The sequence below is a fragment of the Theropithecus gelada genome, chromosome 2 (genome assembly GCF_003255815.1).
Source record: "Theropithecus gelada isolate Dixy chromosome 2, Tgel_1.0, whole genome shotgun sequence".
NCBI classification, from domain to species: domain Eukaryota; kingdom Metazoa; phylum Chordata; class Mammalia; order Primates; family Cercopithecidae; genus Theropithecus; species Theropithecus gelada.
Genome location: NC_037669.1, coordinates 90,099,720 through 90,111,641, shown reverse-complemented (window position 1 = coordinate 90,111,641; position 11,922 = coordinate 90,099,720). Strand labels below are relative to the sequence as shown.

The 11,922-nt window shown below is 46.6% G+C and overlaps 1 protein-coding gene across 1 annotated transcript in view; it reads left to right on the top strand.

Annotated features, from left to right (window-relative positions):
* The first annotated feature begins 244 nt into the window (after positions 1-244).
* The window catches only part of RBM5 (RNA binding motif protein 5), a 33,479-nt gene continuing 21,801 nt past the window's right edge, over positions 245-11,922 (top strand). Inside the window, exons 1-4 of the mRNA XM_025377762.1 lie at positions 245-364; positions 1,728-1,797; positions 3,664-3,829; positions 5,333-5,488. Of these exons, the coding sequence (XP_025233547.1) occupies positions 1,781-1,797; positions 3,664-3,829; positions 5,333-5,488 (339 nt within the window). The 5' untranslated portion in view covers positions 245-364; positions 1,728-1,780. The remainder of the gene's footprint in view (positions 365-1,727; positions 1,798-3,663; positions 3,830-5,332; positions 5,489-11,922) is intronic.

The window sequence follows — 11,922 nt, the reverse complement described above, 5'->3', positions numbered from 1 at the left end:
ATGGCGCTAGTAGCAAAAGCAAAGAATTATTACCATGCCTAATAGGAGCCCTAAAAACAAATCCAGGTCTGCAAAAGCCGATCGACAACTCTGTGGTGATTTAGAAGAGAATTGCAAGAAACACAGAGCGTCCCAAGTGACAAGGATGGTCTGGCGACCACATTTCCCGGCAGCCCTCGCGCAGCCAGGCCGCTTAGAGGATTGGACTCATCCGCAGGAGGCGGGTGACAAAGGGAGGGGATAGGCGTGAGGTACTGTGGGTAGGAGACGGCCGTCGGCGGAGGCGCCATTTTGTGGAGCAGCCGAATCTTGTTGGAGGTTCGGGGACGGAGAACCGCTACTGCTGCTTCGGTCTCTCCTTGGGGTAAGTGCGGTGGCTGTCTAACGACGGTAGGTTCTTGCCATTGGGGCTGGCCCCCAGGCCTCCCTTGTCAGCTGCCGGAGGCGATTGATCAGCTCCAGCCGGTTCTGTAGAGGGGCTAAATTACCCCAGGCGTTGGAGGGCCGCGCCCGCCCTTGTTGCCAGCTCTGTCAGTTTCCAGAGGTCGTCCAGCCAGCTCAGCCTCTGGCCTGCTTCTCTCTGGCCGTGACTTTGCCCCTTGTGGGTACACGTCCCCTAATCTCCAGCCCAGCGGAGCAGTGGAGCCGTCGCCTGTCCCTCTGGCCCTCCTCGGGAGCGCCCTGGCAGTCTCTGGCCGCCATCCCCCCTCAACTGCAACTGAATCGCCCTCTCCGAAAAGCTGTTCGGTGATGGCCGATCTCCGGGTTAGGAACCTCTTGGGAGGCGGGAGGGGTGTGTGCGGGGAGGGCAGGCCGGACGCTGGAGTCGGTCGAGCAGGGAGCAGGCCGTGACGCCGCCATCTCGGCCGCGAGACCCCACGGAGGTGGGTGCCGGCACCGCCCGGGAGAGAAGGGGCAGCACCAGTGAATATGCCTCGGGACTTGTTTCCCCCCAGTGGTTCTTTTTCATTTATTAATTTCAACAAATCATTGAGCATACGCTCTATACTAGGCTCCAGAGACCACTAGAACTGATTTCTCGGACCTCGCGCTCATCGAACGCGGTCCAGCTATGTGATGTCTCTTTACCAACGGGGAGCAGGTGGGCCGGGCTCTTCGCCACTCAGTGGTTTGTAGTCATAAGAACTGACTCAAGACGTGGTGGTTATTGTTACCTAGGAATTAGGTCGTTTCTAGCTTTGCTCTTGTCTTATGCGATATGTTATTAATGTAGTAGATTTCAGTCAGCTCAGTATCCCAGCTTCTACGAGGTTTTAAATTTTTCATCAGAAATGTTTGAATTTCATGTTGCTCTTTGTATTAAATGAAGACACTTGGATTAATGTTTTAACGGTCAACTATCCCACTAGAGTTGCTTTGATACAAAACCAAAGGAGCTCATTGCAGCTCTGCCCTTTTTGCTTTGTAATTCTAAGGTAGGAGCAGGGAAGGAGTCTTCTGCTTGCTCCATATTATGATTCTGTTGTTAAATCTGGAATCTAATATTTTAAAGTATTCTTAATCTTCCGGTTTTGCTCATGGTTAACAAAATATTAGCATGATTTTAACGTTGACAGTTTGTCCCCACCACCTCCCTACCTTAGATAATCGCTGTCAGTGATTTGAAGGTTTGATGAACTCCCAGCCTCAGTAGTATCCAAGCTTATGGAGCTGCTCACTTAAGTGATCTCTGAGATTTACAGCAATTACTCTCTCTTGTCTCCTAGAAAAAATAAAATTTGAACCTTTTGGAGCTGTGTGCTAGATCTTCAGTGGGACAATGGGTTCAGACAAAAGGTAAGTTACTATAGTACATGACTTTGAACTCAACATTTCAGTGGGGACTGAACTCTTTGTTTAAAATAGTTTATCAAACTAATATGTGAGTGTTTCGTGCCAGGCATTGCTGATGAACACCTTTATGGTCCTGTTGTCACAAACTAACAGTCTAGTGAGAGAAAGTAGTGTGTGAACATGCTGTGATAAAGTATAGGGTGCTCTTATAACACACAGGAAGTATGTCTTTTTCTTGTTCACAGCCAGGAAAGCTTCCTGGAGAAAGTATTCTCTGGAAGGAAGCTGAAGGATAAGAAAGAATTTTAGGCAAAGAAGGGCAGGGTAGAATGGGTCCCTGAGGGTTCCCTGTGTGGACAGCAACCTTTGCAGAATCCAGGAGATCATACAGTCTGGCACTTAGCACAGTTCCTGGCTGTGGTAAGCAATCAATGAATGCCAGTTCTCGTTATTGTTCCCTAAATAGCAAGATGATCCAGACTTAGAGAGCTGAGAAGCTTGGGACCGTGTGTTACATGAAAGAAAGAGCCAAAGAATTAGTGGAAAATCAAGATGAGAGCATTTGGCTATTGGGTACACACTCTCAGACCATTTGATTTAAACACACAACCTTATTCAGCCATCTGCCTTTTTGGTATTGAGGTCAGTCCCTGTGGTAGATCACATTGACAGGCCCGAGGGACCTTAGGAAATGTTCATGTCACATGGTGTTTTAATGCTATGTCAGCAGTCTGTGGTTCTAAATAGCTTATTAAATTAACATTTACCCCTTTGGGGTGTCTCAGTCCCATATTTCCTTTGATTCTTTTTATTAAATTTGTATATTCTAAATGAAGCCCTTATAAACCTTTCCTTTGCCACAGTTTTATGAATCTGGTAAAACAATTTACAAAAGACCTATTTTATCTGTGGTCAAATAGGTTTAAGCCCCTTATTATTAGGTTTTCTCATGAAGCCCAGTGCTGCCCTTCAACCAAAAATAAACCAGATGTTATAAGAAGAGTGTTCTCTTAAGGGGTGCTAGTTTTGGGTAACTATCCAGTTATATCTGACAGACAACTAAGTTGCCTGATGGGGAAAAAAAAGACTAACTGGCCGGGCGCGGTGGCTCAAGCCTATAATCCCAGCACTTTGGGAGGCCGAGACGGGCGGATCACAAGGTCAGGAGATCGAGACCATCCTGGCTAACACGGTGAAACCCCGTGTCTACTAAAAAATACAAAAAACTAGCCGGGCGAGGTGGCGGGCGCCTGTAGTCCCAGCTACTCTGGAGGCTGAGGCAGGAGAATGGCGTGAACCCGGGAGGCGGAGCTTGCAGTGAGCTGAGATCCGGCCACTGCACTCCAGCCTGGGCGACAGAGCGAGACTCCGTCTCAAAAAAAAAAAAAAAAAAAAAGACTAACTTAGTTCATCCAGGTTTTTGGTCCATTTTCTAGTAGATATGATACTCTTGAGAGTAGATGAGCCAGGGATGTACTTAATTTCACCCTTTAAAATTGGGTGAAATTCGAGTAACTGCTTTTTTCCTGTTTTTGGTCTGAATCAGGGATGAAGAGATAATATGTAGACTCTAGGCTTGACAAAGTGCAAAAATAAACTTGGATAACATGACCCTTTCTTAGAAATATTCAACCCAAATGTTTGTTTCAAATTTAGCATAAATTCCTGACAATTATCATTACATTTAGGGATATAGGTATTTTCCCAGTGGTTATTTTAGTAAACTGGAATTTAGTAATACATTTTAACACTTTAAACTATTTGGCTATATCTTATAAACTGATCTGTGGGGCGTGTGTATTTTTAACTCTGTCTTTTAAAGGTACAAAATGTGACTGACTTTAGAATGAAAATTATTTTCCCTGGCAGAGTGAGTAGAACAGAGCGTAGTGGAAGATACGGTTCCATCATAGACAGGGATGACCGTGATGAGCGTGAATCCCGAAGCAGGCGGAGGGACTCAGATTACAAAAGATCTAGTGATGATCGGAGGGGTGATAGATACGACGACTACCGAGACTATGACAGTCCAGAGGTGAGTGACCAGTGGCTGCATAACCCCCAGAAACACCCTGAGTCTTATAGTAATAGAAACAGCAGCCAGGCCGCCAGGCCCAGTGGCCCCTTCCCATAATCCCAGTACTTTGGGAGGTCAAGGTGGCCAGATCACTTGAGGTCAGGAGTTCAAGACCGGTCTGGCCAACATAGTGAAACCCAGCTCTACTGATAATACAAAAATTAGCTGAGTGTGGTGGTGGGCACCTGTAATTCCAGCTACTTGGGAGGCTGAGGCAGGAGAATCACTTGAAACCTGGGAGGTGGAGGTTGTAACAAGCCGAGATCGCACCGCTGCTCTCCAGCATGGGTGACAAAGCAAAACTCTGTCTCAAAAAAAAAAAAAAGAAATAATAGCCAGGGTTTACCTAGGGCTCACCATGTACTTTTGAGCACTTGACTTCATGAATTCATTTAGGTCTCAGTACAGCCTGATAAGGTAGGTGTTATTACCATTTTAAAGATGAAACAATGGGGTTATGATAACATATTAGTTCTGTGTTTTGAAATGAATGATAAATATAAGTTGTTGGCCAGGCGCGGTGGCTCACACCTATAATCCCAACACTTTGGGAGGCCAAGGCAGGAGGATCCCTTGAGCCCAGGAGTTCAAGGCCAGCCTGAGCACCATAGGGAGACCCTGTCTTTAAAATAATAATAATAAAAATAATAAAATATAAGTTGTTTTAGTTATCTCGGTATATCTTTTTTTTTTTTGAGACAGAGTTTCACTCTTGTCACTCAGGCTAGAGTGCAGTGGTGCGACCTCAGCTACTCAGGAGGCTGAGGTATGAGAATTGCTTGAGCCTGGGAAGTGGTGGTTGCAGTGAGCTGAGATCGTGCCATTGCACTCCACACTCCACGCCCAGCCTGGGCGACAGTGCGAGACTCTGTCTCAAAAAAAACCAGAAGGCCAGGCGCAGTGGCTCACACCTGTAATCCCAGCACTTTGGGAGGCCAAGGTGGGTGGATCATGGGGTCAGAAGATTGAGACCATCCTGGCTAACATGGTGAAACCCCGTCTCTACCAAAAATACAAAAAATTAACTGGGTGTGGTGGCAAGCGCCTATAGTCCCAGCTACTGGGGAGGCTGAGGCAGGAGAATCGCTTGAGCCCGGCAGGCGGAGGTTGCAGTGAGCCGAGATCATCACACCACTGCACACCAGCCTGGGCAATAAGAGGGAAACTGTCTTAAAAAACAAACAAACAAACAGAAAAAGAAAACACTGCAGACTGGGCGTGCTTGTAATCCCAGCACTTTGGGAGGCCAAAGCAGGAAGGGTCACTTGAGGCCAGGAGTTCAGACCAGCCTGGGTAACATAGTGAGACTGTCTCAAAAAAAAAAAAATTGCAGTGAACATTACCATGGAATGCTTGTATCAGTTCTGTAGACTTCCCTCTAAGGATAATTTCTAGGCACGGAGGGCCTGTTTCAAAGAGTACAGGGTGATGTTAATTGTGATTTTGTTTATTGTAACTCAGAGAGAACGTGAAAGAAGGAACAGTGACCGATCTGAAGATGGCTACCATTCAGATGGTGACTATGGTGAGCACGACTATAGGCATGACATCAGTGACGAGAGGGAGAGCAAGACCATCATGCTGCGCGGCCTTCCCATCACCATCACAGAGAGCGATGTAAGAGGAAATGACAGTTATAACCAGCAGTCAGTAGGCACAATGAACTTTGAGCTTCTACCATTATTTTCTCATGTTACTGTTTTATCTTAAGCCAGTAGAGGTTGTGTATCCCTTATACAAAATGCTTGGGACCAGAACTGTTTTGATATTTTGGGTTTTTTTTTTTTTCTAAGTATTTGCATTTACATAAGTCTAAACATGAAATTCATTTATATTTTGTATATGCCTTATACATGCCAAAGGTAATCTTATACAATACTTTAAATAATTTTATACACAAAACGGTGTGTGCTTTGGTTTTTTTGTGTGATATTTTTGTTTCCGTTTTTTTACACAGGGTCTCGTCACTCAGGCTGGAGTATAGCAATGCAATCATAGCTCACTGCAGCCTCAAACTCCTGGGCTCAAGTGATCTTTTTACTTCAGTAGCTGGCAAGTGCATGCCACCACACCCCGCTAATTTATTTTTTGTAGAGACAGGCTAGGCTAACTGTGTTGCCTGGACTAAAAGTTTTGACTGCCCTTTTGTCTGTGACCTTTCAAATAAGGTCAGGGGTGGAATTTTCCAATTGTAGTGTCATGTCAGTGCTCAGAAAATTTCAGATTTTGGAGCATTTCAAATTTTTGGATTAGGGTTGCTCAACCTGTATCTCAGCTAGTGAAATATTTTTCTGTCTTTAGGGAGGAGTTCTCTGAACTAGGTTCAGAAGTAAATTACCATATTGGCCTCATGCCTGTAATCCTAGCACTTTGGGAGGCCAAGGCGGGTGGATCACTTGAGGTCAGGAATTTGAGAACAGTCTGGCCAACATGGTGAAACCCTGTCTCTACTAAAAATACAAAAATTAGCTAGGTATGGTGGCATATAGCTTTAGTCCCAGCTACTCAGGGGGGCTGAGACAGGAGAATCGCTTGAACCTAGGAGGTGGAAGTTTAGTGAGCCAAGATCACGCGTTTGCACTCCAGCCTGGGTGACAAAGCAAGACCCTGTCTCAAAAACAGAAGTAGGCCGGGCGCGGTGGCTCAAGCCTGTAATCCCAGCACTTTGGGAGGCCGAGACGGGCGGATCACGAGGTCAGGAGATCGAGACCATCCTGGCTAACACGGTGAAACCCCGTCTCCACTAAAAAATAAAAAAAAAAAAAATTAGCCGGGCGAGGTGGCGGGCGCCTGTAGTCCCAGCTACTCGGGAGGCTGAGGCAGGAGAATGGCGGGAACCCGGGAGGCGGAGCTTGCAGTGAGCTGAGATCCGGCCACTGCACTCCAGCCCGGGCGACAGAGAGAGACTCCGTCTCAAAAAAAAAAAAAAAAAAAAAAAAAAACAGAAGTAAATGACCATATTTATATTTAGGCTTTGAAGCTCGATGTATGAGTGTTCTGAATGTCTTTAACCACAAGGAGCAGGTCTTGTGTCTTCATTAGCTCCTAGAAAATAATCAATACATTTTTATTGAATTAGTTACTTATTAGATGCGGTTGATTGGTAAATACCTAATTTTCTTTTTAATCTGGCCACCCTTTTATTAGTTGAAAATTAAACTACCCATTTGAAACCTTAGAAAAGCTTGTTAAAAAGGAAGGTTCATTCAGACTGGCCAATTAGAGTCTTAGTGTACTTGGCACTGCCTGATTTCCAGCAGCATCTCTGGTCCTCACCCTTCCTTCCAGCCACACCCTACTTCCCACATCCTGGACTTTGGACATGTCCATTGCTCTACTGTTGTGCCTTTTTCTGCTTGGAGATGCCGGTATGTAAAGCCTGATCTATCAGGCAGAGCTGCTTCTTCGTTATTCTCTTTCTAAGGCACTGTATTCATGACCTTTACTGTAGCTATCAACACACATGTCTTCATCTCTACCACAAGATCTCTGAAAATAGGCCTCTGTGTGACCTAGTCACCTCTGTGTCCCCAACCCTTGAACACAGTATGTTACTCAGCCAGTGCTCTTGGTAAAACTGAATGTGAGGTTTTAAAACATGCTTTTAAAAGATGTAAATACACAGCATTGTGCCAGTATTTGTTTTATTGGAGTAATCAAAGTAATATTCTGACTATAGTTGAATTTTGGATGAAGCTCAAAATAAGCGTTGGATTCCCATAGCTTTGGGTTTCTAAACCCTGGAAGTAATGAATGTGACAAATGTGAGACGGGATATTAGAGTTAATAGTGGGTAATCGCCGGGCGCGGTGGCTCAAGCCTGTAATCCCAGCACTTTGGGAGGCCGAGACGGGCGGATCACGAGGGCAGGAGATCGAGACCATCCTGGCGAACACGGTGAAACCCCGTCTCTACTAAAAAGTACAAAAAAAACTAGCCAGGCCGGGCGCGGTGGCTCAAGCCTGTAATCCCAGCACTTTGGGAGGCCGAGGCGGGTGGATCACGAGGTCAGGAGATCGAGACCATCCTGGCTAACATGGTGAAACCCCGTCTCTACTAAAAATACAAAAAACTAGCCGGGCGTGGTGGCGGGCGCCTGTAGTCCCAGCTACTCGGAGGCTGAGGCAGGAGAATGGCGTGAACCTGGGAGGCGGAGCTTGCAGTGAGCCGAGATCGCGCCACTGCACTCCAGCCTGGGTGACACAGCGCGAGACTCCGTCGCAAAAAAAAAAAAAAAAAAAAAAAACAAAAAAAAAAATGATAGCCGGGCGAGGTGGCGGGTGCCTGTAGTCCCAGCTACTGGGGAGGCTGAGGCAGGAGAATGGCGTGAACCCGGGAGGCGGAGCTTGCAGTGAGCTGAGATCCGGCCACTGCACTCCAGCCTGGGCGACAGAGCGAGACTCTGTCTCAAAAAAAAAAAAATAGTGGGTAATCATTCCATTATTTGTGATCCACTGCACATCTGCTACACTGTACATGTTAGATGCTACAGTGATACAGAGCGATGGATCTTGCCTCAAAAAAGCTTATGGATGAGTAGCTAAGGTCAGCAGATAATGGTGACAATGCAGAATAGAAAGGGGTTAGAGGCCGAGTATGGTAACTCATGCCTGTAATCCCAGCACTTTGGGAGGCCAAGGTGGAAAGAGTGCTTGAGCCCAGGAGTTGAGTCCAACCTGGACAACACAGTAAGATGCATCTCCAAAAAAAAGCCAGGCTTAGTGGGGCACTTGTCTGTGGTCCCAGTTACTTGGGAGACTGAGGCAGGAAGATCGCTTGAGCCCAAGAGGTCAGGGCTACAGTGCGTCGTGTTCACACCACTGCACTCCAACCTGAGCGACAGAGCAAGACCCTGTCTCAAAAAAAGAAAAAGAGGGTCATGTTGGAAAAGGTCCTATTGAAAGAGGTCTGCCTAAGAGCTCTTGAAGGTTATTTAAGGGAAATTGTTACTAGTGGAGGGTAAGGAATCTTCTATTTTTATTTTTGTGAGACAGGGCCTTACTCTGTCACCTAGGCTGGAGTGGCGTGATTGTGGCTCACTGCAGCCTCCAACTTTTGGGCTCAGGCAATCCACCAGCCTCAGCCTCCCAAGTAGCTGGGATTACAGGCATGTGTCACCACTCCCAGCTAATTTTTTTGATCGGTTTTTTTTTTTGTAGAGACAAGGTCTCTCTTTGTTGCCTAGACTGGTCTTGAACTCTTCAATCAGTCCTCCCGCCTGGGTCTCCCAAAGTGCTGGAATTATAGGCGTGGAAAACTAAGGGAATGGTGTGGTAGGTGGGCCCTTCAGGCAAAGGGGCATCACATGAGCAGGGAATAGAAAGGTACTGAATCTAGGTAAGGCCTAGCAATCCGCTTGATTTGACTGGAGTCAGGCTTTTGGCAGGGGAGGGATGAGTGGCAAAATGCTATTGTGGCTAGGGGCTAGAATTTTTAAAAGCCTAGCTAAGCGTAAAAGAATTTTTACTGAGGGTTGGCCAGGCGCGGTGGCTCACGCCTGTAATCCCAGCACTTTGGGAGGCCGAGGTGGACAGATCACGAGGCCAGGAGATCGAGACCATCCTAGCTAACATGGTGAAACCCCGTCTCTACTAAAAATACAAAAATTAGCTGGGCATAGTGGCAAATGCCTGTAGTCCCAGCTACTTGGGAGGCTGAGGCAGGAGAATCAGGAGGCTGAGGCAGGAGAATCGCTTGAACTCAGGAGGCGGAGCTTGCAGTGAGCCGAGATCGTGCCACTACACTCCAGCCTGGGCAACAGAATGAGACTCCATCTCAAAAAAAAAAAAAAAAAGGAATATTACTAAGGGTTTTGATTAGTAGCAGAGGCTGCTCTGGTTAGACAGGAAGGGCAGAGCTGAGTTCAGTTAGCTGTGGCAGTGGGGATGTGGGAAGGAGCTGCAAGAAGTCCTGTAGCAGTTGATTCAGGAAGCCTTGCTGATTGATCAGATTGTCCCCTTAAGGTGGAGTCTGTTAGGCATGTGGCCCTAGGACCTTGTGGAGGAAGTGGACAACATAGGTAGCACAATGCCCTTAGCAGACTTTTTGGGGCTGCCTTGCTGATGATAAAAAACTTTTGTAATGCTGTGTATTTTAGGCTTCTTCAGGGAAACGAAAGTGGCTCCTGTAAGAAGGCTGGTTTTCAGCACAGAATTTCTGAGTTTCCCAAATATTACACAAAATTCTTAGAGAATTTGCTTGTTGGGATCTTAGTATTTGTAAAATGTATGAAGAACATCTGAAGAGAATCCTACAGTCCCTCTGTCATGTATGATATCAGTAACTTGTTTGTTGTTTATTTTTTCTTTTTGAGATAGCTAATTTTGTACTTTTAGTAGAGACAGGGTTTCACCTTGTTGGCCAGGCTGGTATCGAACTCCTGACCTCAAGTGATTGGCCCGACTTGGCCTCCCAAAGTGCTGGGATTATAGGCGGGAGCCACCTGCCCTAAGTATCTAATTGCTCTGATGACTAATTATTTTTTACTTAATAGGTTACTGCATATGAACCTGAGTCACAGAGTGGGGCCAGGCTCCTCACTTTTTTTTCTTTCTTTTTTTTTTTTTTTTTTGAGACAGTGTCTCGCTCTGTTGCCCAGGCTGGAGTGCAGTGGCTCAGTCTCGCCTCACTGCAACCTCTGCCTCCCGGGTTCAATTGATTCTCCTGCCTCAGCTTCCCAAGAAGCTGGGATTATAGGCATATGCCACCACACCTAGCTAATTTTTATATTTTTAGTAGAAAATACAATAGGGATTAAACCAGGTTGGCCAGGCTGGTCTCGACCTTCTGACCTCAGAAGGTCAGAAGGTGACCTGCCCACCTCAGCCTCCCAAAGTGCTGTATTACAGGCATGAGCCACCGCACCTGGCCGCAGACCCCTCACTTTTATGTTAGAAAGTAGGTAATTATGTTCCACAAAGTCACCATAAATACTGAACCATTTCTTGTAGGGGAAATAGAGTTGGGTTTCTGTGAGCCTGTGGTTGCGTTTTTGTCGCTGCTCAGCATGGAACCTTGTTTTTTTTTGTTTTTTTTTTTTTGTGAGACGGAGTCTCGCTCTGTCGCCTGGGCTGGAGTGCAGTGGCCGGATCTCAGCTCACTGCAAGCTCCGCCTCCCGGGTTTACGCCATTCTCCTGCCTCAGCCTCCGGAGTAGCTGGGACCACAGGCGCCCGCCACCTCGCCCGGCTAGTTTTTTGTATTTTTTAGTAGAGACGGGGTTTCACCGTGTTAGCCAGGATGGTCTCGATCTCCTGACCTCGTGATCCACCCGTCTCGGCCTCCCAAAGTGCTGGGATTACAGGCTTGAGCCACCGCGCCCGGCCGGAACCTTGTTTTATGTGTTTCTATTTGAAGATGACTTACTTAATATGTATCATTGATTCATTAACATTGAACTCACAGCCAATGGCACTGTAACTTGTGCCTGAATAAAACTTATCTAGCATACTCTGTAAGGCATATCAGCCCTGTGCTTAGGAACGCTAGACAGCATTTCAGAACTCTGCTTGGGGAGCCATTTTAAACAGCAGAATCACCAACAAAAAGCACAAAAAACGTGGAAAACGTGGCACTAGACACTTGTTTACAATATGAAAGCTTGAACACGGCAAAGCATCATTTTTTTAGATCGCAGCTGCAAACGTGTGTTTGAGCAACTCAGATTTTTCACTGCCTTGCACATGTCTGAGAATGACCATGAAAATGCTATAAGAGGCCGGGCACGGTGGCTCACACCTGTAATCCCAGCACTTTGGGAGGCCGAGGTGGGTGGATCACAAGGTCAGGAGATCGAGACCATCCTGGCTAGCATGGTGAAACCCTGTCTCTACTAAAACTACAAAAAAATTAGCCGGGCGTGGTGGTGGGCGCCTGTAGTCCCAGCTACTCGGGAGGCTGAGGCAGGAGAATGGCGTGAACCCAGGAGGCAGAGCTTGCAGTGAGTCAAGATTGTGCCACTGCACTCCAGCCTGGGCGACAGAGCGAGACTCCATCTCAAAGAAAAAAAGAAAGAAAGAAAACTGCTGCAAGTGTTGATTTGAATGTTAGAAA